This window comes from Trachypithecus francoisi, unplaced genomic scaffold (assembly GCF_009764315.1).
Source record: "Trachypithecus francoisi isolate TF-2019V2 unplaced genomic scaffold, Tfra_2.0 Lachesis_group15, whole genome shotgun sequence".
NCBI lineage: Eukaryota > Metazoa > Chordata > Mammalia > Primates > Cercopithecidae > Trachypithecus > Trachypithecus francoisi.
Genome location: NW_022681460.1, coordinates 28,939,487 through 28,967,330, shown reverse-complemented (window position 1 = coordinate 28,967,330; position 27,844 = coordinate 28,939,487). Strand labels below are relative to the sequence as shown.

General features: G+C 39.2%; 1 protein-coding gene across 15 annotated transcripts in view; it reads left to right on the top strand.

Moving 5' to 3' along the window:
* Positions 1 to 27,844, top strand: part of SNX14 (sorting nexin 14) — a 96,702-nt gene that overhangs the window by 3,564 nt on the left and 65,294 nt on the right. For 12 of the 15 annotated variants that reach the window (XM_033234514.1, XM_033234520.1, XM_033234523.1 and 9 more), the window contains 5 exons: positions 16,785 to 16,905; positions 19,061 to 19,137; positions 19,219 to 19,297; positions 23,793 to 23,836; positions 26,562 to 26,649. In XM_033234514.1, the coding sequence (XP_033090405.1) occupies positions 16,785 to 16,905; positions 19,061 to 19,137; positions 19,219 to 19,297; positions 23,793 to 23,836; positions 26,562 to 26,649 (409 nt within the window). The remainder of the gene's footprint in view (positions 1 to 16,784; positions 16,906 to 19,060; positions 19,138 to 19,218; positions 19,298 to 23,792; positions 23,837 to 26,561; positions 26,650 to 27,844) is intronic. The other 3 variants (XM_033234515.1, XM_033234522.1, XM_033234519.1) reach the window with 1 other exon arrangement.

The window sequence follows — 27,844 nt, the reverse complement described above, 5'->3', positions numbered from 1 at the left end:
TTTTTTTTTTGTGAAAGCAAATTTATTAAGAAAGCAAAAGATTAAAAGAATGGCTACACCATAGGCAAAGCAGCTCTGAACAGGCTTTTAATGCTTATGAAAGTGACCTGTTTTGGAAAAAATGTCACAAAGGACATTTATTAGTAAGGAAGAGAAATGAGCACCAGGATTTAAGGCAGGAAGATATACACTAATTCTGTTGTTTTATGGACATGCAGTTGGGTTCCTTGTCTATGAAGTGTCTAACCCCTTAGCTTTGAAGGAAAAAGCTGCTAGTCTTTTGGTTATATAGGAAGGCCTGGACAATAAGAACCTTTCTTTCTGAATTAATTTCATTGATGCTTTGTCCCTGAAGTCAGGAAGTACCTTGCCAGCAGGGATTGCCTTTAAAAATTCTTTTGATACTGGACTATGCCTCTGGCCAACCAGAACCCCATGAGTTCAACACCAAAGGCATGGAAGTGGTCTACTTGTCCCCAGGCACAATATCTGTAATTCAGCCTCTAAATCCAGGGGGTCATAAAGACCTTTAAGGTTTTACACATGGTACTCTGTGGAAAGGATTGTCAGTGCTATGGAAGAGAACTCCAGTAGAGAACACATCATGAAAGTTTGGAAGGGTTACACCATTGAAGATGCAGTCATTGTTATAGAAAAAGCCGTAAAAGCCATCAGGCTTGAAACAGTAAATTACTGGTGGAGAAACTACGCCCAGGTGTTGTGCATGGCCTCACAGGATTTACAGCACAGCCAATCAAGGAAATCATGAAAGAGATTGTGGATATGACAAAAAGGTCTTTCAGGATAAGGATCTTAGAGAAATTCAAGAGCCAGTAGACATCACACCAGAGGAATTAACAGAATACAACTTGATAAAGATGAGTGCTTTGGAACCAGTGCTAGACGATGAGGAAGAGGACTTTGAAGAAACAGTGCCAGGGGCCAAATGCAGTGGCTCATACCTGTACTCCCAGTGCTTTGGGAGGCCAAGGTGGATGGCTCACTTGAGCCCAGGAGTTCAAGCCTAGGTAACACGGTGAAACCTCATCTCTACAAAAAATACAAAAAATTTAGCTGGATGTGGAGGCACACATCTGTAGGCCCAGCTACTCGGGGGGCCGAGGTGGGGAAAATCAGTTGAGCCTGGGATGACAGAGTGAGACTATCTCAAAAAAAAAAAAAAAAAAAAAAAAAAAGCAGTGGTGCCAGAAAACAAACTGACAGTAGACAATCTGGCAGAAGATTTTCAATTATCAAGACTGCTTTTGACTTCTTTTATGACGTGGACCCTTCTATGATACTGGCACTGAATCTAAAGCAAATGGTAGAAGAAAGATCGGTACTATATAAAAATGTTTTTAGAGAAATGAAACAGAAAAAAAGTCGGGCAGAAATTATGATGTATTTTCATAAAATCGAGTGTGCCTGCCACTTCTGCATCCCCCTCTACCTCTTTCGCCCCTGCAATTCCTCAGACAGCAAGATCAGCCCCTCCTCTTCAGCCTACCCAATGTGAAGACAATGAAGATGAAGATCTTTATGATGATCCACTTCCACTTAATAGTAAATATATTTTCTCTTCCTTATGATATTCTTAATAGCATTTGTTTTCTCTAGCTTACATCATTGTAAGAATACAGTATATAATACATATACAAAGTAAGTACTAATCAACTGTTACTGTATTGGTAAGGCTTTTAGTTAATAGTAGACTATTAGGAGTTAAGTTTTGGGGGAGGGAAAAGTTGTATGTGAATTGTTGACTGCAGGGAGACCAATGTTTCTATAATGTCTTTATCAGACTTAGGAATTAAAATTATATTAGCCCTTTTATTTATTTTTTTTTGAGACATTCTCACTCCATCACCCAGACTAGACAGTGGCATGATCTTGGCTCACTGCAACCTCCACCTCCTGGGCTCAAGCAGTCCTCTTACTTCAGCCTAGCCAGTAGCTGGGACTATAGGCTGAACTAATTTTTTAAGTTTTTTTGTGTACAGACAAGGTCTCACTATATTGCCCAGGCTGGTCCCAAAAACTCCTCACCTCAGGAGATGCACCTGCCTCTGCCTCCCAAAGTGCTGGGATTACAGGTATGAGCTGTCATGCCTGGCCTAGCCCTTTAAATGAGCAGTTGCACCGCCCCCGCTGAAACAGTTTGTATAAGGTAAGTATCTATTTCGTGAAAGTTTGGTAAAACCATTTGGGCCAGGGGCCTTTTATTGGTAACCAGGATTCTAGTCACTATTTTAATTTCTTTAATGATAATTGCTCTGTTCAAACTCTCTAGTTTTTCACTTACTAGTTGCTAGCATTTTTATCTTTTAAAAAATCTATTTAAGGTGGAATGTGGTGGCTCATGCCTGTAATTCTAGCATTTTGGGAGGCCAAGGTGGAAGGATCACTTGAGCCCAGAAGTTTGAGATCAGCTTGGGCAACATGGCGAAATCCCGTCTCTCCAAACAAGTAGTTGGGCATGGTGGTGTGTACCTGTAGTCCCAGCTACCCAGGTGGCTGAGGTGGGAGGATCACTTACTTGAGCCTAAGAGGTCGAGGCTGCAGTAAGCTCTGATCATGTACTTGCATTCCAGCCTGGGGTGACAGAGCGAGACTGTCTCAAAAAAAATTATTTGAAGCTATTTTATATAGGTTTTCCATTTATGAACATATAGTTGTTCATAGTCTTATTTTTTATTTCAGTATAGCTATGGTTACTTTTTTCATTCTGTGTTTTATATATTTGTATCCTTGATCTGTCTTGCTAGAGGTTTATCTTTTTAATTAACTTTTGATTTTGAAAATTTCCAAGCATACATGAGTGTAAAATACTTGCAAGCACCCATTACTCAACTTTAACAACTATCCATATTTTGCCATATTTTTTTTTTGCCTAATCTTTTTAAGAAACATCTTGTAGAGTGGGTGAGGTGGCGCATGTCTGTAATTCTAGCTCTCTGGGAGGTGTAGGTGGGAGGATCACTTGAGACCAAGAGTTGGAGACGAACCTGGGCAACATAGAAAAATGCTCTCTCTCTCTCTCTCTCTCTCTCTCTCTCTCTTTTTGAGATGGAGTCCCACTTTGTCGCTTAGGCTGGAGTGCAGTGGCATGATCTTTCTCATTGCAATCTCCACCTCCTCGATTCAAGGGATTCTTGTGCCTCAGCCTCCCAAGTAGCTGGGATTACAGGCATGCACCATTATGCCTGGCTAATTTTTGTGTTTTTACTAGAGACTCCCAACATGAGGTTTTGCCATGTTGGCCAGGCTGGTCTCAAATTCCTGACCTCAAGTGAGCTGACCACCTCAGCCTCCCAAAGTGCTGGAATTACACACCTGGCCAGAAAGACCCTGCCTCTACCAAAAAAGAAAAAGAAAAAGAAAAAAAAAAATAGCCAGCCTATGGTCCTAGCTACTTGGGAGGCTTAGGTGGGAGGATTGCTGGAGCCAAGAGTTCAAGGCTACAGTGAGATATGATTGTGCCCCGACACTCCAGCCTGGGTGACAGAGCAAGACCCTGTCTTTATAAAAGATAGAAATAAAAAAAAAATCACTTCTATACAAAACTATAATATTACAAAATTAACAATAATTGGTTAATATCATCTAATAACTACTCCATAATAAAATTTTCCTTGTTGAGTGAAAATGTATAGTGCAGTTGTTCTAATTGGTATCTAAACAAGTTCTACTCCTATTTGGTTGCTACATCTCAAGCTTTTCTAAATGTCTTATCATCTAGAATAAGGGTTGACACATTTTTTTCTGTAAAGTGTTAGGTAGTAAACATTTTAGGCCTTGTATCCCATGCTAGGTCTCTGTTGCGTATTCTTCTTTTTTTTTATTTTTTATTTTTTATTTTTTTTTAATTTTTTTTACTTTTTTTTCTCTTTTTTTTTATAATTTTTTTTTTTTTTATTATACTTGAAGTTCTAGGGTACATGTGCATAACGTGCAGGTTTGTTACATATTGTATACTTGTGCCATGTTGGTGTGCTGCACCCATCAACTCGTCAGCACCCATCAATTTGTCATTTATATCAGGTATAACTCCCAGTGCAATCCCTCCCCCCTCCCCCCTCCCCATGATAGGCCCCGTTGTGTGATGTTCCCCTTCCCGAGTCCAAGTGATCTCATTGTTCAGTTCCCACCTATGAGTGAGAACATGTGGTGTTTGGTTTTCTGTTCTTGTGATAGTTTGCTAAGAATGATGGTTTCTGGCTGCATCCATGTCCCTACAAAGGACGCAAACTCATCCTTTTTTATGGCTGCATAATATTCCATGGTGTATATGTGCCACATTGCGTATTCTTCTTTTTAAAAAAAACCCTTTAAAAATGTAAAACCTTTCTCAGTATGAGGGGTATACAAAAACAGGTATACTTTGGCCCACAGGCCATCATTTGTCAACTGCTGATCTGGAAGGTCCCTCCTCACCATTTCTTTCTCCTTCACATTGACTTGTTGAGGAAACTGGATCATTTGTTCACATTCTGGATTTTGTTGATGGTTTCCTTGTAGTGTCTTGTTTTTTAATCCTCATATTTGTATTTTTGGTAGTCAGAGTGTTTGATCTATAGGCTCAATTGGATGTAATTTTGTTTTTTTTTTTCCGTGGGGGGAGTGGTGCAAGTGGGGGAGTGGTGCAAGAAGACTTTAGTGATGCCATGTACATTCCATTGCATCACATCAGTGGATATGTAAGATGGGGTTGCTTCATTTTTAATGGATTCAGTTAATGTCAGCTGATAATGTGTCCAACAAACTTACTCTTTGGTTTTACCGTTTGTTTATTTCCTGAATCAGTTACTTAATTATGGGTTACAACATGGTTATTCTCTAATTCTTTCATTTCTTCTGTATTTTTAAGTTTGAATTCTTTTTTGTAGAATTGCTTTACTCTATCCATTAGGTCTATTTAGTTATTCTGATAGGCAGTTCAAATTGGAAAAGTAGGATAAGTGATTATTCTTTATCAATTTTTAGAGTAATAATTGGTACCCTACTAACCTCCCTTAGTATCTAGTTAGAAGTTTGGTTTTTTTATTAATTTTTCCAGAGAATTAGCTTATATTTTGTTAATTTGTCATTGTTGTCTATTTTGTTGATTTCTGCTCTTGACTATTTCCTTCTTTTTCGTGTGATTGGATTTATTGTTTTTCCCCCCAAGTTTCTGAATGCTTAGCTTATTGGTTTTCAGTGGTTTTTTTTTTGTTGTTGTTGTTTGTTTTTTTTTCATTATACTTTAAGTTCTGGAATACATGTGCAAAACGTGCAGGTTTGTTACATAGGTATACACGTGCCATGGTGTTTTGCTGAATCCATCAACCCATCATCGACATTAGGTATTTCTCCTAATGCTATCCCTCCCCTAGTCCCCTACTCCCCAACAGGCCCTGGTTTGTGATATTCCTCTCCCCTGTGTCCATGCGTTCTCATTGTTCAACTCCTGCTTACAAGTGAGAACATGTGGTGTTTGGTTTTCTGTTCCTGTGTTAGTTTGCTGAAAATGATGGTTTCTAGCTTCATCCATGTTCCTGAAAAGGACATGGAACTCACCCTTTTTTATGGGTGCCTAGTATTTCATGGTGTATATGTGCCACATTTTCTTTATCCAGTCTATCGTTGATGGGCATTTGGGGTGATTCCAAGTCTTCGCTATTGTGAATGGTGCTGCAGTGTCTTTATATGCGTGCATGTGTCTTTATAGTAGAATGATTTATAATCCTTTGGGTATATACCCAGTAATGGGATTGCTGGGTCAAATGGTATTTCTGGTTCTAGATCCTTGAGGAATCGCCACACTGTCTTCCACAATAGTAGAACTAATTTACACTCCCGCCAACAGTGTAAAAGTGTTCCTGTTTCTCCACATCCTCTCCAGCATCTGTTGTTTCCTGACTTTTTAATGATTGCCATTCTAACTGACCTGAGATAGTATCTCATTGTGGTTTTGATTTGCATTTCTCTAATGACCTGTGATGACGAGCTTTTGTTCATATGTTTGTTGGCTCCATAAATGTCTTCTTTTGAGAAGTATCTGTTTGTATCCTTTGCTCATTTTTTGATGGGGTTGTTTTTTTCTTGTAAATTTGTTTAACTTCCATGTAGATTCTGGATATTAGCCCTTTGTCAGATGGATAGATTGCAGAAATTTTCTCCCATGCTGTAGGTTGCCTCTTCACTCTGATGATAGTTTCTTTTGCTGTGCAGAAGCTCTTTAGTTTAACTAGACCCCATTTGTCAATTTTGGTGTTTGTTGCCATTGCTTTTGGTGTTTTAGTCATGAAGTCTTCGCCCATGCCTATGTGCGGAATGGTATTGCCTAGGTTTTCTTTTAGGGTTTTATGGTTTTAGGTCTTACATGTAAGTGTTTAATCCATCTTGAGTTAATTTTTGTATAAGGTATAAGGAAGGGGTCCAGTTTCAGTTTTCTGTGTATGACTAGCTGGTTCTCCCAACACCATTTATTAAATAGGGAATCCTTTCCCCATTTCTTGTTTTTGTCAGGTTTGTCAAAGATCAGATGGTTGTAGATGTGTGGCATTATTTCTGAGGCCTCTGTTCTGTTCCATTGATATGTATCTCTGTTTTGGTACCAGTACCTTGCTGTTTTGGTTATGGTAGCCTTGTAGTATAGTATGAAGTTAGGCAATGTGATGCCTGCAACTGTGTTCTTTTAGCTTAGGATTGTCTGGCTATATGGGCTCTTTTTTGTTTCCATATGAAATTTAAAGTAGTTTTTTTCTAATTCTGTTAAGAAAGTCAATGGTAGCTTGATGGGGATAGGATTGAATCTATAAATTACTTTGGGCAGTATGGTCATTTTCATGATATTGATTCTACCTATCCATGAGCATGGAATGTTTTGCATTTGTTTGTGTCCTCTCATATTTCCTTGAGCAGTGGTTTGTAGTTCTTCTTGAAGAGGTACTTCACATCCCTTGTAAGTTGGATTCCTAGGTATTTTATTCTTTTTGTAACAATTGTGAATGGGAGTTCACTCATGATTTGGCTCTGTATTACTGGTATATAGTAATGCTTGTGATTTTTGCACATTGATTTTGTATTCTGAGACTTTGCTGAAGTTGCTTATCAGCTTAAGTTGATTTTGGGCTGAGACGATGGTGTTTTCTAAATATACAATCATGTCATCTGCAAACAGAGACAATTTGACTTCATCTCTTCCTATTTGAATACTGTTTATTTCTTTCTCTTATCTGATTCCCCTGGCCAGAACTTCCAATACTATGTTGAATAGAAGTGGTGAGAGAGGAGATCCTTGTGTTGTGCCGATTTTCAAGAGAATGCTTCCAGTTTTTGCCCATTCAGTATGATAATGGCTGTGGGTTTGTCATAAATAACTCTTACTATTTTGAGATACATTCCATCAATACCTAGCTTATTGAGTTTTTAGCATGAGGGGGTGTTGAATTTTATCAAATACCTTTTCTGCATCTAGTGAGATAATGATGTGATTATTTCTGTTTTTGTGATTGTTTCTGTTTATGTGATGGATTATGTTTATTGATTTGTGTGTGTTGAACCAGCCTTGCATTCCAGGGATGAAATTGACTTGATCATGGTGGATGTGCTGCTGGATTCGATTTACCAGTATTTTTTTTGAGGATTTTTGCATCAATGTTCATTAGGGATATTGGCCTGAAATATTTTTTTTTGTTGTGTCTGTCAGGTTTTGGTATCAGGATGATGCTGGACTCATAATATGAGTTTGGGAGGAGTTCCTGTTTTTCTGTTGTTTGGAATAGTTTCAGAAGGAATGGTATCAGCTCCTCTTTGTACCTCTGGTAGAATTTGGCTGTGAATCATCTGGTCTTTGGCGTTTTTTGGTTGGTAGGCTGTTACTGCCTCAATTTCAGAACTTGTTATTGGCTTATTCAGGGATTTGACTTCTTCCTGGTTTAGTCTTGGGAGGGTATCCAGGAATTTATCCATTTCTTGTAGATTTTCTGGTTTATTTGAGTAGAGGTGTTTATAGTATTCTCTGATAGTAGTTTGTGTTTCTGTGGGATCAGTGGTGATATCCCCTTTATCATTTTTTATTGTGTCTATTTGATTCTTCTCTCTCTTCTTTATTAGTCTGACTAGTGGTCTATTTTGTTAATCTTTTCAAAAAAACAAAAAACAAAAAACCAGCTCCTGCATTCATTGCTTTTTTGAAGGCTGTGTGTGTGTGTGTGTGTGTGTGTGTGTGTGTGTCTGTCTGTCTCCTTCAGTTCTGGTTTTCAGTGTTCTTTATGACTGATGAATATAGGGTTTTTCCCTTTTCTTTCCGATTGAAGAGCTACCTTTAACATTTCTTGTATAGTAGGTCTGGTGTTCATGAAATCCCTCAACTTTTGTTTGCCTGGGAAAGTCCTTATTTCTCCTTCATGTTTGAAGGATATTTTTGCTGGAAATACTATTCTAGGGTGAAAGTTTTTATCCTTCAGCACTTTAAATGTGTCATGCACTTTATGTCATATGTCTTTCCTGGCCTGTAAGGTTTCCAGTGAAAAATCTGGTGCCAGATGCATTGGAACTCTATTGTATGTCGTTTGTTTCTTTTTTCTTGGTGCTTGTAGGATCCTTTCTTTATCCTTGACCTTTGGGAGTTTAATTATTACATTCCTTCAGATAGTCTTCCTTAGGTTAAATCTCCTTGGCATTCTTAATCTTCTTGTACTTGAATATTGATACCTTTCTCTAGGTTTGGGATGTTCTCTGTTATTATCCCTTTGAATAAACTTTCTACCCTGCTCTCTCTACCTCCTCTTTAAGACCAGTAACTCTTAGATTTGCCCTTTCAAGGCTATGTTTTCGATCTTTTAGATGTGTTTTGTTATTTTGTTCTTTTGTCTTTTCTGTGTATTTTCAGATAGTCTGTCTTCAAGGTTAGCAACTCTTTCTACTACTTGATCACTTCTACTGTTGAGACTCTAATGCATTCTTCTGTATGTCAGTTGCATTTTTGAACTCCAGAATTTCTACCTGATTCTTTTATTTCAATTTCTTTGTTAAATTTATCTGATAGGATTCTTTATTCCTTCTCTGTGTTATCTTGAATTTCTTTGAGCTTCCTTAATACAGCTATTTTGAATTCTCCATCTGAAAGGTCACATATCTTTGTTTCTCCAGGACTGGTCCCTTGTGCTTTATTTAGTTTGGTGGGCCGTGCATGGTCTTGATGCTTGTGAATGTTTTTCAGTGTCTGGGTATTGAAGAATTATTTGTTGTAGTGTTTGCATTCTGGACTTGTTTGTATCCTGTCCTTGGGAAGCCTTTCCTGATATTTGAAGGGATTTGGGTATCATCTACGTTTTTGGTCACTGCAGCCGTATTTGCATTAAGGGGTGATGCAAGCTCAGTAACGCTGTGGTTCTTGCAGACTCACAGAGCTACCTCCTTGGTGGTCTTGGATAAGATCTGGGAGAATTCTGTGGATTACAAGGTAGAGTCTCCTGTTCTCTTCTCTGACTTTCCCCCAATCAAATGGAGTCTCTCTGCTGAGCTGCCTGGAGCTGGAGAAGGGGTGACACAAATAACCCTTTGACCACCACCAGTAGGAGTGTGCTGAGTCAGACCTGAAGCCAGCACAGGCGCTCGGTCTCATCCGAGGCCCACTATAACCACTATCTGGCTACTGACTATGTTAGGGCTCTATAATCAGTAGGTGGTGAAGCCAGCCAGGCTTGTGTCCTTGCCTTCAGGGTGGCCCTGGATATGGATGGGGTGGGTCCAAAGATGCCATCCAAGAGCCAGGACCAGGAGTTGGAAACCTAGAAATCTACCTGGTGCTTTATTCTACTGTGGCTGAGCTGGCACCTATACCACAAGACAAAATCCTTACCACTCTTTTCCCCAGGCAGAAGAGTCTCTCCCCGTGTCAACTACCACCATAAGCCCATGGGAGTGCTGCTAGACTCTTACCAATCTAACTACTACTGTCAATGTTTACTTAATGCCCAAAGCCTCTTTATTCAGCTTGTGAATGGTACCAGGCCTGCAACTCACCCTTCAGGGCAGTGGGCTCCCCTTTGGCCCAGGGTAGGTCTAGAAATGGCATCTAGGAGCCAAAGCCTGGAATTGGGGACCCCAAAAGCCCTCTTGGTCCTCTACCCCACTGGCCAAGCTGCTACCTGAGCTGCAAGACAACATCCCCTTTACCTGTTCTTCTGCCTTTTTTTTTTTTTTTTTGAGACGGAGTCTCGCTCTGCCGCCCAGGCTGGAGTGCAGTGGCCAGATCTCAGCTCACTGCAAGCTCCGCCTCCCGGGTTCACGCCATTCTCCTGCCTCAGCCTCCCGAGTAGCTGGGACTACAGGCACCCGCCACCTCGCCCGGCTAGTTTTTTGTATTTTTTTAGTAGAGACGGGGTTTTACTGTATTAGCCAGGATGGTCCCGATCTCCTGACCTCGTGATCCGCCCGCCTCGGCCTCCCAAAGTGCTGGGATTACAGGCTTGAGCCACCGCGCCCGGCCTCTTCTGCTTTTTTGAAGCAGAAGTCATCTCTCTTTGTAGCCATCAGAGCAGTGAATGTGCTAGACACATCTGAGGCCAGCATATCTCAGAGTCTTACCCAAGACCTACTGTGTGACTACCTGGTTACTGCTGCTGTTTTATTCAGAGTCCAAGGTCTCTTTAGTCAGCAGATGATGAATCTGCCAGGATGGGTCCTTCCTTTAAAGGCAGTGGGTTTCCTTCTGGCCCAGGGTGTGTCTAGAAGTGTTGTCTGGGAGCTAGGACCTGGAATGAGGGCCTCATTACTCTGCCCAGTTCCCCGTCTTCCTGTCCCTAAGATGGTATCCAAGTTGAAAGACAAAGTTGTCTTACTTTCCCCTCTCCTCTCACCAAGCAGACGGAAAGGGTCTCTTTTGTACCTGCAAGCTGTGCTGCCTGGGACTTGGAGAGGGGTTTCACAAGCCTTCCCTTAGCTGCCTTGGCTGATGTCTCACTAGTTCACATGCCCTCCAAGTCTACTGGCTTTAAGCTCCAGCACAGCAGTTGGACTTGCCTAGGCGTTACAGTCCTTGTGGCCTAGACTGCCTTTCAAGTTTACTTAAGACCTTTCAAATTTATTTAAGAACTCAGAGCACTTCAACCTGTGGTGTCAAGGATTGCTGAAACTCAGGTTTGGACTACTGGGATGAGCGGTTGCCTTCTGGCCTGGACATATGTAAATGCCCCCTTTCTGGGCATCAGCTAAGTTCTTCCTGGTGTTGGCAGCACTGAGCTTCAGTGCAAATTCTCACAATTGCTGTGTTGTCTCTCCCTCAAGCCATGTGCTTTCCTTTGCCATGTGGCCACTTCTGGGGGCTGGAGAAGGGGTATTGGCAATTTCAGGATTGCCGTTGCTACCCTCTTCCATGTCTCTTTCAGCAATATGAACTTAAAATCATGTACTGTGATCAGTCACCTGGTTTTTGGTTCTTAAATGAAGGGTTTTTTTGTTGTTGTTGTTTAGATAGTTAAATTTGATGTTCCTGTGGGGAGGATGATCAGAGGCTTCTGTTTGGCTATCTTATTCTTCCTCTCTCTCTCCTTATGATTCTTTTGTTTACTTTTTTTGCTGTTTGCTTGGCTATCATTTCAGTTATCTCTGTAGGGAACAGGTATTTTTCTTGCCCATGCCTGTCACCTGGCTCTTGTCCTCTTTGGGGTTGGTCACTTGGGTGATGATGGCCAGGCCGTCTGTGGGTATGTAGGATGCCAGCTATTGACCTCTGAAATTTTTTTTTTTTTTTTTTTTTTTTTTTTTTTTAGACAGGGTCCTGCTCTGTCGCCCAGGCTGGAGTATAGTGGTGTGATCTTGGTTCACTGTAACCTCCGCCTCCTGGGTTCAAATGATTCTCCTGCCTCAGCCTCCTGAGTAGCTGGGATTACAGGCACACACCACCATGCCCGGCTAATTTTTCTGTACTTTTAGTAGAGATGTGGTTTCACGACGTTGACCAGGCTGGTCTCGAACTCCTGACCTCAGGTGATCTGCCCACCTGAGCCTCCCAAAGTGCTAGGATTATAGGCGTGAGCCACTGTGCCCGGCTACCTCTGAAATCTTAAGAATCAAATATGTCACTTACTCACCAGTGTCAACTTCTTTCATTTAGTCAGTCACACTGTCCCTGCTTCTTGACATTTCAATCTCCTGACTCTACTTTCTTTCTATATGTTGTCCCTCTTCTGTTGTTAGTTACTTTCTGGTGCAGTTTAGAGTCAGTCTAGCTTAGGTACATAGCCTGGTCCATCAGTGGCTTCATGCAGTATCCTTAACTCCATACCTTCCATTCTACTCATCTGTCAAAATCCAAATCTGGGATCAGTGATGCTGTTTGCTTTTTTTAGGTTCATATTCTGAAAACTGAATATTGCTGGAAAAGATCCCACAACTGAAAGTTCATTGTCTTCAGCCTCAGTAATGTCCAGCAGTTCCCCAGGAACTTCTCTTCCCTTCTCCGTGGCAACTGTGTCAGAATTTCCCCCATCTTCTAGAACCTCTGGTATTTACTCCCTGTCATGCTACCTTTGTCATTTACTCTCAGGATCTCCTGTTTTATTTAAAAGCCATTATATGGCTTTCAATTCTTGTTAGCAAATCTACAAATGTAATTGCATATTCATTCTTCTATGCATCCTGTGTAGTACTGGGAAAGGATATCTCTATAATTTATAACTGTTTCTTCCATTTAGACTCTGGATCCTAACAACTCCTATCTTGTATAAGATATTATTCACCCAACTATTTCTGTTTTTCTACTTCTTTCCCTCTTGCCTCCTTTTCTCCTATATCACCATTTAAATGTCATCAAGTTTTTAACCAAAAACCTTAACTTATTGTCCCCCTCCAGTTACTGTGTTAGCTCTCCTTTTATTTAGAAAGAGAATTATCTACATTTACCAATCCTGCTTCCTCACCTCCATCTCACTCCTCAATCTGTTATAGCCCTTTGCCATTCTAAAATTGTTTTTACCTAGTTAATCAGTGCCTCTTTTATCGTGAAAACTAATGGACACCTCTCAATCTTTATTTTACAAACATTTGGTCATGTTGTCCACTTCATTTCTGTAGAGTTTTTTGTTTGTTTGTTTGTTTGTTTTTGACCTTGCCAGTTTTTATGACTTGATCCTTGGTTTTCTTTCCAACTCTTCTAATTGCTTGATTCCTTTATAAATTTCTTTTCCTCTGCCTAGTTCTTAAATATCTTATGCTCATTTCTTTTTTAACTCTGTAGATTCTCCCTGGGTCATGCCATTTATTCCTATGGTTTCAGTGATATTTATGTTGATAATTTCTAAATCTTTATCCTTAGCCCATATTCTCTCCAGAGATTGAGACTACCCAATATTTAGGTGCTTGTGGAACATTTCTGTATAGCATGTTTTAAAATACCTGGAACTTAACATGTCCAAAGAGAACTGATTTTTCATCTTTCTCTTCTGCTTACTTTATTTATGTATTTATTTATTTAGACGTAGTCTCGCTCTGTTGTCCAGCCGGAGTGCAGTGGCATGATCTCGGCTTACTGCAGCCTCCACCTCCCAGGTTCAAGCGATTCTCCTGCCTCAGCTTCACTAATAGCTGGGATTACAGGCATGTGCCACCATGCCCAGCTAATTTTTATTTTTATTTTTATTTTTAGTAGAGATGGGGTTTCACCATGTTGGCCAGGCTGGTCTCAAACTCCTGACCTCAAGTGATCTGCCTGCCTTGGCCTCCCAGAGTGTTAGGATTACAGGTATGAGCTACTGTACCTGGCCCCTTCTGCTCACATCTAATCAACTACTTAATCTTCTTATTTTTTCCTCCCAGTATCTCTCAAAATAATTCACTTTTTAAGATCTCTAAATGTCTTTCCTAGTTTAGACCATCACTAACTCTCATAGATTACTGCAACAGTTTTCTAACTAGCCTGTGTGTTTCCGGTCTAGGCCATTCTCCATCTTTCAGCCAGAGTGGTCTTCCTATTATTTAATCTAATGATATCCTCCTGACAACTCTTGAGAATTCTTTAAAATCTTCTTAAATCTCTTCATTGTCTCATAGGTATTACTCTTGATGGTAGATAACAGAAACTCAGCTCACGCTAGGTTTAACAAAGGGCAAGCCTTGGAAGGTTTTGTAAGTGCAGAAATAACTGGAGTGTAGCTGGGCCCCAGAAACACATGGAAGCAGGATTTGGAATACTGCCAATACTTTCTTCCCCTTCCTTTTTCTCCTCCTCTCTGAATTCTGGCATCATTCTCTTCTCACTCCTCTTTCCTTTAAGTGACAAAGCATATGGCTGTCAGTTTTATTACAGCTTCACATTTCTACTATCATGAGATGAGTGAGACTGGTTGGACCCCAGTTCATGCAATTTACTCTGTTTAAAATGTCTGTTACCCACCAGGTTGTTTCAGATGGTGTCCATCCCTGAACCAGTCAGCTGTAGGTAGGGAAGAAGATGCTGTGATTGGCCTATTTTGTTGTTGTTGTCATTTTGTCTATTCTTAATCCGGTCTTGAGTGAGGGAGATAGAATCTTTTTTTTTTTTTTTTGAGACGGAGTCTTGCTCTGTCACCCAGGCTGGAGTGCAGTGGCCAGATCTCAGCTCACTGCAAGCTCCGCCTCCCGGGTTCACGCCATTCTTCTGCCTCAGCCTCCCGAGTAGCTGGGACTACAGGCGCCGCCACCTCGCCCGGCTAGTTTTTTTGTATTTTTAGTAGAGATGGGGTTTCACCGTGTTAGCCAGGATGGTCTCGATCTCCTGACCTTGTGATCCACCCACCTCAGCCTCCCAAAGTGCTGGGATTACAGGCTTGAGCCACCGCGCCCGGCGGGAGATAGAATCTTAAGGAGATAAAAGCTCTTGTTCCCATTTAAACTTCATGAATAGAGAATGTAAAGAAAGAACACTTTGCAGAAGGGATGGTAGTCGCTACTGAAGCTACAAATTATTAGATCCCTACAGTGCATTTTCTTGTAAGATAATACAGGCAGTCCCTGCTTTGTCTGGTAATGAGGGTCTGTAAAAACGATTGTGCAAGCAGAAACAGTGCAAAATGGTTTTAATCAATGGGAAAATTATGATTGAGTTTTAAAAAATTTTGTCAAAACATTGAAAACTCATTGTCAGTTATAATAGTATAGGGAAATGAAAAAATAGTAAAATGAGTAGTACACTGTAATTTTAAACATTAGAAACATTGAAAATTAAAGTGTTTTATTTCTTTGTAAAAAATATATTAAGAGTAACTTAAACAGTGTTTGTCCTCTTCTCATCTGATAACATGGGATATGGAGCGAATATCTTTTTCATGCATATGTAAATTACCATATTCGTAAGTTTGGATCAACTGTCAGTGTTTTATCCAATGTTGTGAAATCTCCAATAGTTCCTTTGCTGGTATCACTTCTTCTGGGACATTTTCATCCTTGTGCCACAACCACTGTTCTCATTGATGTCAGTAAGTTCACTACCTTTCTCTGGCTGCATAGAATCTGTGGAACAGCAGCATTGTCCTCATTCCCACAGTCAACTGTTTCTTCTGTAACTTCATTTACATTTGATTTGAATTTTACTTCTTGCATTATCACTGTTCATTTCTTTGTTTCTCTTTAATATTTGTGGGCCAATGGCCATTTTTGTAAAATGTATTGCAGATTTATTATTGGGAGACAAGGAGGTAACACAACTTCATGGTTTCCTGTCTGTGTATGCACTGAAGAACATCAATTTGCAGTGAGTGACCTGTCACTGACAGAACCGATGTGATTGGTCACTGATCATGATGCACATCTGTTATTTATATAGTGATTTGTGGACTGATGAGTTAGCAGCAGAGTTTGTACTTTATACAATTACTCATGGTTTAATATATAATACTGTGGTCACTGGCATTTGAACTGTGTTGTGGGGGACTGGTGTTATTTAGTACAATCATGGTATCTGAAATTTTTGCATATCAGAACTGTGCAATGTGAGGATTGCCTGTATTAAGACACACATTGCCTGTTATATAACACTGTATTATTTGGCTTCTGCTTTTGCTTTTAGTTTCATCTTAAGGCCTTCTTCCTTGGAACTGTGCTCACACAGACCTAAGCCCATGTGTTTCTCTCAAGTTTGAATTCCCCTGCCTCTTCTCCGTATAACTCTATCCTGTCCTCTTCTGTTTGTTTGCTCCTACTTACCCTTTAAGTTTTTCTGTAGATATTGCTTTCTCTGAAAAAAACTTTTCTGTTCTTTTCAAATTTGTTAATCAGCCTGTGATATTCCCATATCATGCAAATTTTCTGTCGTAATATCACATACGTGATCACACAGTATTGTGCTTATTTTTACTTACGTGTCACCACTACTAGACAGTGTTTTCCATGCAGGTAGAGACTATGCAGTGCAGTTCCTTACTATATTCCCAGGGCCTACCTCTGTCTAGAACAAAATAGCTAATACTTAGTAAAATTTTGTTGATTTAGTGAAAAATAATCAGAATTTTGGTGGGATATGAATACTACAATATCATCAGAAGGTATTCTGGAAGAATGTAGTATAGACTAGTTAAACATAGGTACCAGTTATGAAATATTGGTCATTTATGCTTCCTTATACTTTAAATGAAATATATATTTGATAGCATACATTTTATGATTCTTGTATTTAATACATTACAGAAAATTAATCATAATTGGAAAAATTGCTTCAATCTGATATTGTAGGTGCTTAATGAATGCTTGTTAAATCAGTGACTCAGTAACTTAGAATTATGCATTTTCTTTGGTTCTAATAATTATTTTCATTTATTTTTAAGGTATATTCATGTTTTAATGATCTTCTGGTCATTTGTTGCTGGAGTTGTCACATTCTACTGCTCACTAGGACCTGATTCTCTCTTACCAAATATTTTCTTCACAATAAAATACAAACCCAAGGTAAAATTATATGTTCTTATTGTTAAGAATCAATGTGATCAATGTGTATGAGCCTAAGCTGTTTATTATTTGAAAGCCTGCTAAAGCAGTGTATTTTTTTAATTTATAAAAATTTTCTTTTAATTTCTTCTCTCTTTTTTTTTTTAGATACTGTGCTAAAATCAATGATTTAAAAAATCCATCTAATTATTTAATAATGGAAGTCTATTAGAAAATTTTCAAAATAAGATTTGTATATGTGTATGCTTTTAAGGCATACAGTTCTCCTAGAGGAGCTATAAAGAGAAATTATTGTGCAAAAGTTTCAGAAAGTTGGAATCCACAATTTTAGAGTGTCCTCTATTAACCATGAGGACAATAAATTAAATCAGAGGTTCACAAAGCTGGTTTTACAGTAAATCTCCTGGGGAATTAACAGATTCCTGGGGTGTACCACCAGATTTTGACTGAATAGTTCTGGGTTAAAGCCTTGTTATCAGTACTTGTTAGAAGCTTTCCAGCTCATTCTGAGGCACAGACTCTGGAAATTCTGGGTTAAATGATCTAATCCTGTTAAATTCTTAAATGTTTGTGTGCTTCATAGAAACAGAGATATAATTAGGCAGTTTGTATAACCAAAGTAATTTATTTCTGAAATTTAATGAAGGGTGGTAATGTGGTGAATCTATCTCTGTAAAGCAAGGTTCTGGTCTGTAGTTTAGGATTCAGTGGGATATCTTTTTCTTTTTCTTTTTTTTTTTTGAGATGGAGTCTTGCTGTGTCACCCAGGCTGGAATGCAGTGGTGCCATTTTGGTTCACTGCAACCTCTGCCTCCCGGGTTGAAGTGATTCTCCTGCCTGTCAGCAGGAGAATCTAGGTAACTGAGATTACAGGCACATGCCACCATGCCCAGCTAATTTTTGTATTTTTAGTAGAGACGGGGTTTTGCCATTTTTGCCGGGCTGGTCTCGAACTCCTGACCTCAGGTGATCCACTTGCCTCGGCCTCCCAAAGTGTTAGGATTACAGGTGTGATCCACTGCACCTGGCCTAGTGGGATATCTTTAAGTCTTAATAATTCTTTAAGTTGATGTAGTATCTTGTCTTGGGTTTGTTGGTATTTCTACTCAGAGGAAACACAACTGAAAGTGGTGCCCCATATTTGATCAGGAACCGTAGTAGTTACCTCGTACCTTTGTCATTGAATTCAAGATTTTGGAGAAAGAGAAAATAGTTTTTTCATATTATACCTTTGCAGTAGAGTGTCACTTTCTTTTTTCTTTCTTTTTTTGAGACAGGCTAGAGTTACACACGCTAGAGTGCAATGGCAGGATCACAGCTTACTGCAGCCTCAAACTACTGAGCTCAGGAGATCCTCCTGCCTCAGCCTCCTGAGTAGCTGGGACTATAGGCATGTGCCACTACACCTATCTAATTTTTTTTTTTGGTAGAGACAGTGTTTTACCATGTTTCCTAGGCTGGCCTCAAACTCCTGGGCTCAAGCCATCCACCTGCCTTGGTCTCCCAGAGTGCTAGGATTATAGGTGTGAGCCACTGTGCCTGGCCAAGTTATCACTTTCAAATGTAGACTGAAGCTTTTTAAAGTGATCATAACAATTGATTTTAACTTTAAACTTGGAAATTTGGGTTAGGTATTATAAGGCATTTCATCTGGTATTTTCTTCTCTGACAGTTTAGTTTAGCCAGTATTATGTATTACAAAGAAAGGTTTCATTGTTTTTTTTTTTTTTTTTTGGGATGGAGTCTTGCTCTGTCGCCCAGGCTGGAGTGCAGTGGCAGGATCTCAGCTCACTGCAAGCTCCGCCTCCCGGGTTTAGCCATTCTCCTGCCTCAGCCTCCCGAGTAGCTGGGACTGCAGGTGCCCGCCACCTCGCCCGGCTAGTTTTTTGTATTTTTAGTAGAGACGGGGTTTCACCGTATTAGCCAGGATGGTCTCGATCTCCTGACCTCGTGATCCGCCCATCTCGGCCTCCCAAAGTGCTGGGATTACAGGCTTGAGCCACTGCGCCCGGCCTAGGTTTCACTGTTAAAGTAGACAGAAAATGTTCTTTGAATTTATACATTGATTTTAAAAACTTCTGAAAAGTTGATTCTTTTCAGTAAAGATGATATGTAAAGACAGATCTCCCCACCACCTCTCATTTTCCTTTTTTAGCAGTTAGGACTTCAGGAATTATTTCCTCAAGGTCATAGCTGTGCTGTTTGTGGTAAAGTGAAATGTAAACGACATAGGTAAGTTAAATTTTTTTTATTTGTTGATCCTTCTAATTACACTTGGATTTCAAGTGATTTAGTTGTACAATTTTTCTTTAGGCCTTCTTTGCTACTTGAAAACTACCAGCCATGGCTAGACCTGAAAATTTCTTCCAAAGTTGATGCATCTCTCTCAGAGGTAACTGATTTAGTTAATATTATTAATAGAAAGTGTTAAATGCCTGTGGAAAATTTTTCCAGAATTTTTTATCAAAAAATTTAATTATGGAGCATCTTAATACATGTCACTTAAAGCAGTTCTGAGTTAGGTAGTTGATTATTGCAGACTAAACAGCTTGAATAGTAAGTTAGAAATGTTTTTGAATCTCATGTTTAATTTAGACATTTTCAGCTAAGGAAAGCACTGGTTTATCTGAAACAGTCATAAAGATGAAAACAGTCATCTTTATGATAGGGCAGCAGAAATATCATTTTGTAATTCCAAAAGGAACCCTGGACTGCAAGGAACAAATCAATATGTATCTTACTGAACAATTATCCCAGTTTTGACACTAACCAAAGGGTAGAGAAGGGAATGGGATATTTTTCACTATTTCTGCATAATACAGGAATGGAAAGCATGTTCTCTTATCTTTGTTATAGTCAGATTTTATATGTATCTTTTTGGTAACATGTTTTAGTTGTTTTAGAGACTTGTCTTCTCCGTGGATTTGACAAAACACTCAAGTCCCTGAAGGCAAGGAACGGGGTCTTATTTGTTCCTAGCACCAAGTATCAGGTCACGTATATTGTTGGTAGCTGATCAAAGCGTATTGAATTAAATTGGATGCTAATTAGTTGAAGAATAGCAGTAGGCATCTGAATCCCACTTAATTCTTTCTCCCATTTTGTATCCTGCATAAAAGCCCATTAAAACTTGGCATTTTTTTCTTTGCTTCTCTAAGGCCTTTTTTTTTTTTTTTTTTTTTTGAGATGGAGTCTTGCTCTGTCACCCAGGCCATAGTGCAGTGGCACGATCTCACCTCACTGCAACCTCTGCCTCCCAGGTTCAAGCGATTCTCCTGCCTCAGACTCCCGAGTAGCTGGGACTACAGGCGTACACCACCATGCCCAGCTAGTTTTTTTAAAAAATCTTTTTAGTAGAGATGGGGTTTCACTGTGTTAGCCAGGATGTGGTCTTGATCTCCTGACCTTGTGATCCACCCACGTTGGCCTCCCAAAGTGCTGGGATTACAGGCGTGAGCCACCGTGCCCGGCCTCTAAGGCCTTTTTCATCTTGAAGATGCCCTGATTTAAGACTTTTAATATGGTAGCTCCTAGCCACATGTGGTTATTAATAAACACTTGAAGTGTGCTAATCCAAGTTGACATGTGTTCTGTGTATAAAATGTATAGTGGATTTTGAAGATTTCGTAAGAAAAGACTTAGAAAAAAGGAATGTAAAGTTTTTTTTTTTTTTTTTTTGAGACGGAATCTCACTCTGTTGCCCAGGCTGGAGTGCAGTGGTGTGATGTTGGCTCACTACAACTTCCGCCTCCCGGGTTCAAGCGATTCTCCTGCCTCAGCCTCCCAAGTAGCTGGGACTACAGGTGCACACCACCATTCCCAGCCAATTTTTGTATTTTTAGTAGAGACAGGTTTTCACCATATTGGCCAGGCTGATCTTGAACTCCTAACCTTGTGATCCACCTGCCTCGACCTCCCAAAGTGCTGGTAGTATAGGAGTGAGCCACTGTGCCTGGCCAAGTATCTCGTTTTTTATATTGATTACATGTTGAAATGATAATATTTTGGATGTGTTGGGTTAAATAAAATATACAATTAGTTTCACCTGTTTCTTTTTACTTTGTAAAAAATGTAACTACTAGAAAATTTAAAATTAATGTGTGACTTACATTATATTTCTGTTGGAGAGTGCCAAGTTGAGGTTTGTTGAAGAAAACTCCTAACAAGAGTATTATTTGTGTCTTTGACATGTCATTCATTCATAAAAATGAAAGGACTTGTATAAAACCCTTGGTCCAGTACCTGGCACATACTGGTGCTCAGTAAATGTTAGCTGTCACATTTAAGAACATATTTTGGTATCTTATAGGTAGGAACTGGGCTAGGCCCTAGTGATTAAAAGTGAAGATTTGGTCCCTTTCTACAAGGAACTTTAGTCTAGAAGTGGAGGCAGGCATATAAACAGATAATCACAATATAATTTAATGCAGGCAATAATGGAAAAAAAAAATTAAAGTGTATAGATTAGTATAGAGGAGACGTTCATAACTATTGAGAGGGACAATGAGATCGGAGAACTAGAGGTTTGCCAGACTAATAGTGTGGGAAACGGTATTTCAGGATTTGGGTAGAGCTTTCAAAAGGAAAGAGAGGCTTGAAACAAGGTGGAATGTTCAGCAAACTGGAGAGTAAAGTGTGAGGGAGGATATGGGCAATAAGGAAACAATATTCTAGTAGCTAGTATTTATGATATACTTACTGTATATTAGGCATTGTGCTAAGCTCATTATTTCATGTAATCTACATATAACCTATGAAGTGGGTACTATTATTGATAATTTTACCAAAGGTAAATGGAATTTAGAATTTTAATAATTTTCTCAAGTTTCATATTTGGTTGATTACAGAACTCAATAAAAAACTCAGGTCTGGTTAAGTTCTTAATCAGGATTGTATATGGCCCTTTAGAAATAAGACTATCAAATGACTTTAAAGGCTATGCTGATGGAACTGAAATTAATTGATCCTGGAAGTCGATGATTTTCTAGAATTTTCAGATGTGACTCAGGGTACACTGGGAATGAAAAGGAAGTGATGCAACTGCTTCATGCCAGCAGGTCCCTTTCAAGATCAGTGCAATTTCACCTTTCTTATATATTGAGGATTTCATGCAAGAGGATGATGTGGTCAAATGTATGTTTTAGGTTACTTTGGCAGCTCTATTTAGGATGAAGGGGAGCGAGCTTGGAAGCAGGGAGTTGAGAGGCCATTGCTGCAATATAAGGGGTAAGAAAATGAGGACCCGCTGGGTGCGGTGGCTCACGTCTGTAATCCCAGCACTTTGAGAGGCCGAGGTGGGCGGATCACCTGAGGTTGGGAGTTCGAGACCAGCCTGACCAACATGAAGAAACCCCATCTCTTGTAAAAACACAAAATTATCTGGTCGTTGTGGCACATGCCTATAATCCCAGCTACTCGGGAGGCTGAGGCAGGAGAACCGCTTGGACCCTGGAAGCGGAGGTTGAGGTGAGCCGAGATCATGCCATTGCACTCCAGCCTGGGCAACAAGAGTGAAACTCCATCTCAAAAAAAAGAAAAAGAAAAGAAAAACACTACTTAGGATATAAAATCAGTAGGACTTGATTGGTTGGATGTGGGGAATAAAGGAAGAACAGATGTTTAACAATAACTTGTTCTAGTCTCTTCTCTCTATCCTATTCATTGTTATCCCTGTTTATATGTATTTTCATTTCCCAACACATATAAACAATGCTTAGTGTTAGTGCTAAAGCATCTAAATTATTGTTCCCTTAATATTTAAACTAGAAAATTCGCAACCTTTATTATTGCTGCCAGAGAAAATATATGATCTGATTTTGGAAGCATTAGATTAGATATGTCGTTTTGTTCCCTCCCTACTGCTTTTGTAAGTTACTGCCCAACGTTGCAACTGCTTGTAAAAATTATGACATACTGCTACACCCAAATCCAAGAAATGGAAGATTTAACACCCATGGTTTGTTTTATTTTGTTTTGTTAATTTTTCACTTACATAACTTATGTACTGATTTGAGTGTACAGGTAAAATTTTCACAAAGCGAACATATCTGTGTAACCAGCATTCAGATCAGGAAACAAAACATTACCAGCATCCCAGAACTCCCCTTCGTGTTCCCCTCTGGCCACTATACGTCCTTCAAAGGTAACCACTAACACCTAATTTTGACCCCTTACGTAAATCTTAGCTGCTTGTTTCTTCATGATATTCTGAAAATACTGACTTATAAAGTTAGGAATGGAAAGGACTAACTTGCTGTTTTTCTTCTTTCCATAGCACATTTTTGGTTCAGTTAAGCTTCAGAGTCAGGAACAATTTATTTAACTTTTTGTTTGATTATGGAAATATTTAGAAATATGTGCATGCCATTCTAATAATAACTTTTCCTATTTGTGAAATTTTTATGATTTTCCAAGTGTTTTCTCATATGTTTTCTTTGATCCTCACAATCATATAAGGTTGAAATATACATTTTGTCATGTGAAAGTATTATATTACTGTCGTTATTTGTTTTTTGTTTTTTGTTTTTTTTTTGAGAAAGAGTCTCACTCTGTTGCCCAGGCTGGTGTGCAGTGGTAACATCTTGGCTCACTGCAACCTCTGCTTCTCAGGCTCAAGCGAAACTCCTGCCTCAGCCCCCCAGATAGCTGGGACTACAGGTACACGCCACTACACCCAGCTTATTGTTGTGTTTTTTGTAGATGCAGGGTTTCATCAAGTTACCCAGGCTGGTCTCTAACTCGTGAACTCAAGCCATCCACCTGCTTTGACCTCCCAAAGTGCTGGGATTACAGGTGTGAGCCACTGCTGCTGGCCTGCTGTCATTATTTGTGATATTTTCCAAAAACTAATTCATTTTATTTTTCTTTAAAAAATAATTTTTATGCAGGTTCTCGAATTAGTGTTGGAAAACTTTGTTTATCCATGGTACAGGTATGTTCTTTTTATAAGATCTTTTTTCTTTGATACAGTGAATACTACTAAGTTAAGCATGTTAATGACATGTTTTTGGTGTAGACCAGGATTTTTCAACTTTGTCATTGTTGACATTTTAGCCAAAATAATTATTTGTTGTGGGGGCAGTACTGTGCATTACATAATTAGCACCCCGGCCTCTCCCATTAGCTAGTAGCAGACATCTCTGCCACCAGTTGTGAGCAATAAAAATGTCTTCAGAGGTTGCCAGATATGACCTGGAAGGCATAATTGGCCCTAGTTAAGAACCACTGATGTAGGCATCAGTCAGTTAATAATTTGGTGGTAGTAAAGAGGAAGAAAATTTAGTCTGTGTTTTGAAAGAAAAGTAACTTGTAGAATTCCTTATAACTTCTAAATATAGTGATTTAATAATTTTGTATGCAGTTTTCACATTTGAAATAATTATACCTTTTGGAGGGGAATCTGTAGTCACATATTTCATTAAATTGAAAGATAGCTTCACTAGTTTTCCTGGAGAATTAATGGTTTCTTTTTCCCCCAAGTACCTTGTTTTTGGTGTATGCCATGTATGTACAAGGGCCTTATACTTTTGAAGATACAGAAAATACTTTAGATTTGACAGAAATCTATTTTGAAATTAGAGAGATCCAACTTGTATCATGTAATAAATACATATTTTCTTTTCTTTTTTTTTTTTTGGAGACGGAGTCTCACTCTGTCGTGCAGGCTGGAGTGCAGTGGCCGGATCTCAAGTCACTGCAAGCTCGGCCTCCTGGGTTCACACCATTCTCCTGCCTCAGCCTCCCAAATAGCTGGGACTACAGGTACCCGCCACCTCGCCTGGCTAGTTTTTTTTGTATTTTTTAGTAGAGACGGGGTTTCACCATATTAGCCAGGATGGTCTCAATCTCCTGACCTCCTGATCCACCCGTCTCGGCCTCCCAAAGTGCTGAGATTACAGGCTTGAGACACCGCACCCGGCCATAAATACATATTTTCTTAAATCAGCATCATGTGTTTAACATATATTTGAACACTTGCACCTCCATGGCTTATACATATGATGTTTAATGACATCTACCCTAGTTTTATATTGATTCAGTCTATTTTGAATTTTCTTTTCTTTTCTTTTCTTTTTTTGAGATGGAGTCTTGCTCTGTTGCCTAGGCTGGAGTGCAGTGGCACGATCTCAGCTCACTGCAACTTCTACCTCCCAGTTAAAGCCATCCTCCCACCTCAGCCTCCCAAGAAGCTGGGATTACAGGTGTGTGCCACTATGCCCGGCTAATTTTTGTATTTTTAGTAGAGACGGGATTTCGCCATGTTGGTCAGGCTGGTCTCAAACTCCTGACCTCAAGTGATCTGCCCACCTCAGCCTCCCAAAGTATTGGGATTATAGGTGTGAGCCGCCGTGCCTGACTGAAATTTCTAATTAAAAAAAAAAGCCGGGCGCAGTGGCTCAAGCCTGTAATCCCAGCACTTTGGGAGGCTAAGACAGGCGGATCACGAGGTCAGGAGATCGAGACCATCCTGGCTAACACGGTGAAACCCCGTCTCTACTAAAAAACACACACACAAAAAACTAGCAGGGCAAGGTGGTGGGCGCCTGTAGTCCCAGCTCTTTGGGAGGCTGAGGCAGGAGAATGGCGTGAACCCGGGAGGCGGAGCTTGCAGTGAGCTGAGATCCGGCCACTGCACTCCAGCCTGGGTGACAGAGCGAGACTCCGTCTGGAAAAAAAAAAAAAAAAAAGCTACTAGTTGAATTCACCCAGAGTGTTTAAGACAAATTTAATATCATTTCTATGCCATATTTTCCTGGAGAGCTATGTAAATTTAAACATTTGATTCTGCCTTAAATATCTGGCATTTGTCATTTAATTAAAACTGATGGTGAGGCCTTTTGTAAAATCAGTCTTTTTGTGAAGGCTCCCTTACCTTCTCCCATCTCTGCGTTATGACACTTTAGACATAAAATCTAGTTGTATTTCTAAGTGTGAAAGTAAATATTTTCTTCTCATTTGTAGCTATCAATGCTGTAATATCCCTTTCTTTCGGGTTAATCGTGGGAAGCATGGTTGATACAATTATCTTTCCTATTCTGCCAAGAAAGTTAACAACACCATCGAGTTACAGATATCATCGTTTCTTTTCTTGCCTTTAATTAGGGAAGTCTTCTAATTCTAGGGCCTTTCAAACATCAGGAAGATGTAACTCCTCAGTTGAAGGTTGTCAGAATTTCTGTTTTACAAAATGTCTGAGTTTCAGTTCATTTAATTTCTTTTTCAAATGGAGCATACCTTTTTTGTTTTAATTTTAGAATTTATATTATTTTATAAGTATTTTAAACTAGTTAAAAATGTTGTATTAATTCTATTGCTTCTCCAAAGTTATTCATTGTTTTATTTCTTTGAACTTTCTTTGATGTTGCTTAGAACATGATCTCAGTATTGTAAAAATAAGAATGTAGTTGTTTATGTCTGCAAGGAAATATATGTTACAATTTAGTTAATAGTGATTATGTCTTGATGCTAGATTTATGGTAGATGTTTGTTTTATTTTTTATACGTTTCTTTTGTTCTGCAGTGAAATGTATTATTTGTAAATGTAAAAAGAAAAGTAGCTTAAGTAAACAGAAAAAAGGAAAAATTTCCCTTGGTTTGTAGAAAGTGAAACTGTATTTCTCTGAATTTCTGAATATTTGTTTTTCTCCTTATTGAAGGGATGTGACAGATGATGAATCCTTTGTTGATGAACTGAGAATAACGTTACGGTTTTTTGCATCTGTCTTAATAAGAAGGATTCACAAGGTATATATTTTTGATGAGAAATTTGGGAATTTGGGGCTTTATCATTTAATGAAAGAGATTTAAAACAATTTTTTGTGGATACATGGCAAGTGTACATATTTGTGGGCTACATGAGATACTTTGATACAGGCATGTGGTAAGTAATAATCACCTCATGGAAAATGGGGTATCTATCCCTCAAGCATTTATCATTTGTGTTACAATCAAATTATACTCTTTTACTTTTAAATGTACAATTAAATTATTGACTATAGTCAGCCTGCTCTATCAAATACTAGGTCTTACTCTTTCTAAGTGTATCTTTTAGGAGATTATTTCAAACCTTTTTTTTTTTTTTTTTCTAGACGGAGTTTTACTCTGTTGCCCAGGCTGGAGTGCAGTGGCACAATTTCAGCTCACTGCAAGCTATGCCTTCCAGGTTCACTTGATTCTCCTGCCTCAGCCTCCCGAGTAGCTGGGACTACAGGAGCGTGCCACCACACCTGGCTAATTTTTTGTATTTTTAGTAGAGACAGGGTTTCACCATGTTAGCCAGGATGGTCTCGATCTCCTGACATTGTGATCAGCCCACCTCGGCCTCCCAAAGTGTTAGGATTACAGGCGTGAGCCACTGCGCCCGGCCTTAACCCTTATTTTTACATTCTCCTATACCATGTATATTTGTTTTGTCTTCATTATTTTAGATTAAAAAATTAGTGAATAATTTTTGATCCATTGATCAGTTTTTTTTTCTTTCATTTTAATACTTTGTTATTTTGGTTTGTAGAAATTAGAAATGAAAAGACAGCTATAGAAAAATGTCATGGTCCAGCCATCAGAGAAACGTAAATCAAAACCACAATGAGATAGCATCTCACACCAGTTAGAATGACGATCATTAAAAAGTCAGGAAAGAACAGGTGCTAGAGAGGATGTGGAGAAATAGGAACACTTTTACACTGATGGGACTGTAAACTAGTTCAACCATTGTGGAAGACAGTGTGGCGATTCCTCAAGGATCTAGAACTAGAAATACCATTTGACCCAGCAATCCCATTACTGGGCATATACCCAAAGGGTTATAAATCATGCTGCTATAAAGACACATGCATACGTATGTTTATTGTGGCACTATTCACAATATCAAAGACTTGGAACCAACCCAGATTGTCCATCAGTCATAGACTGGATTAAGAAAATGTGGCACATATACACC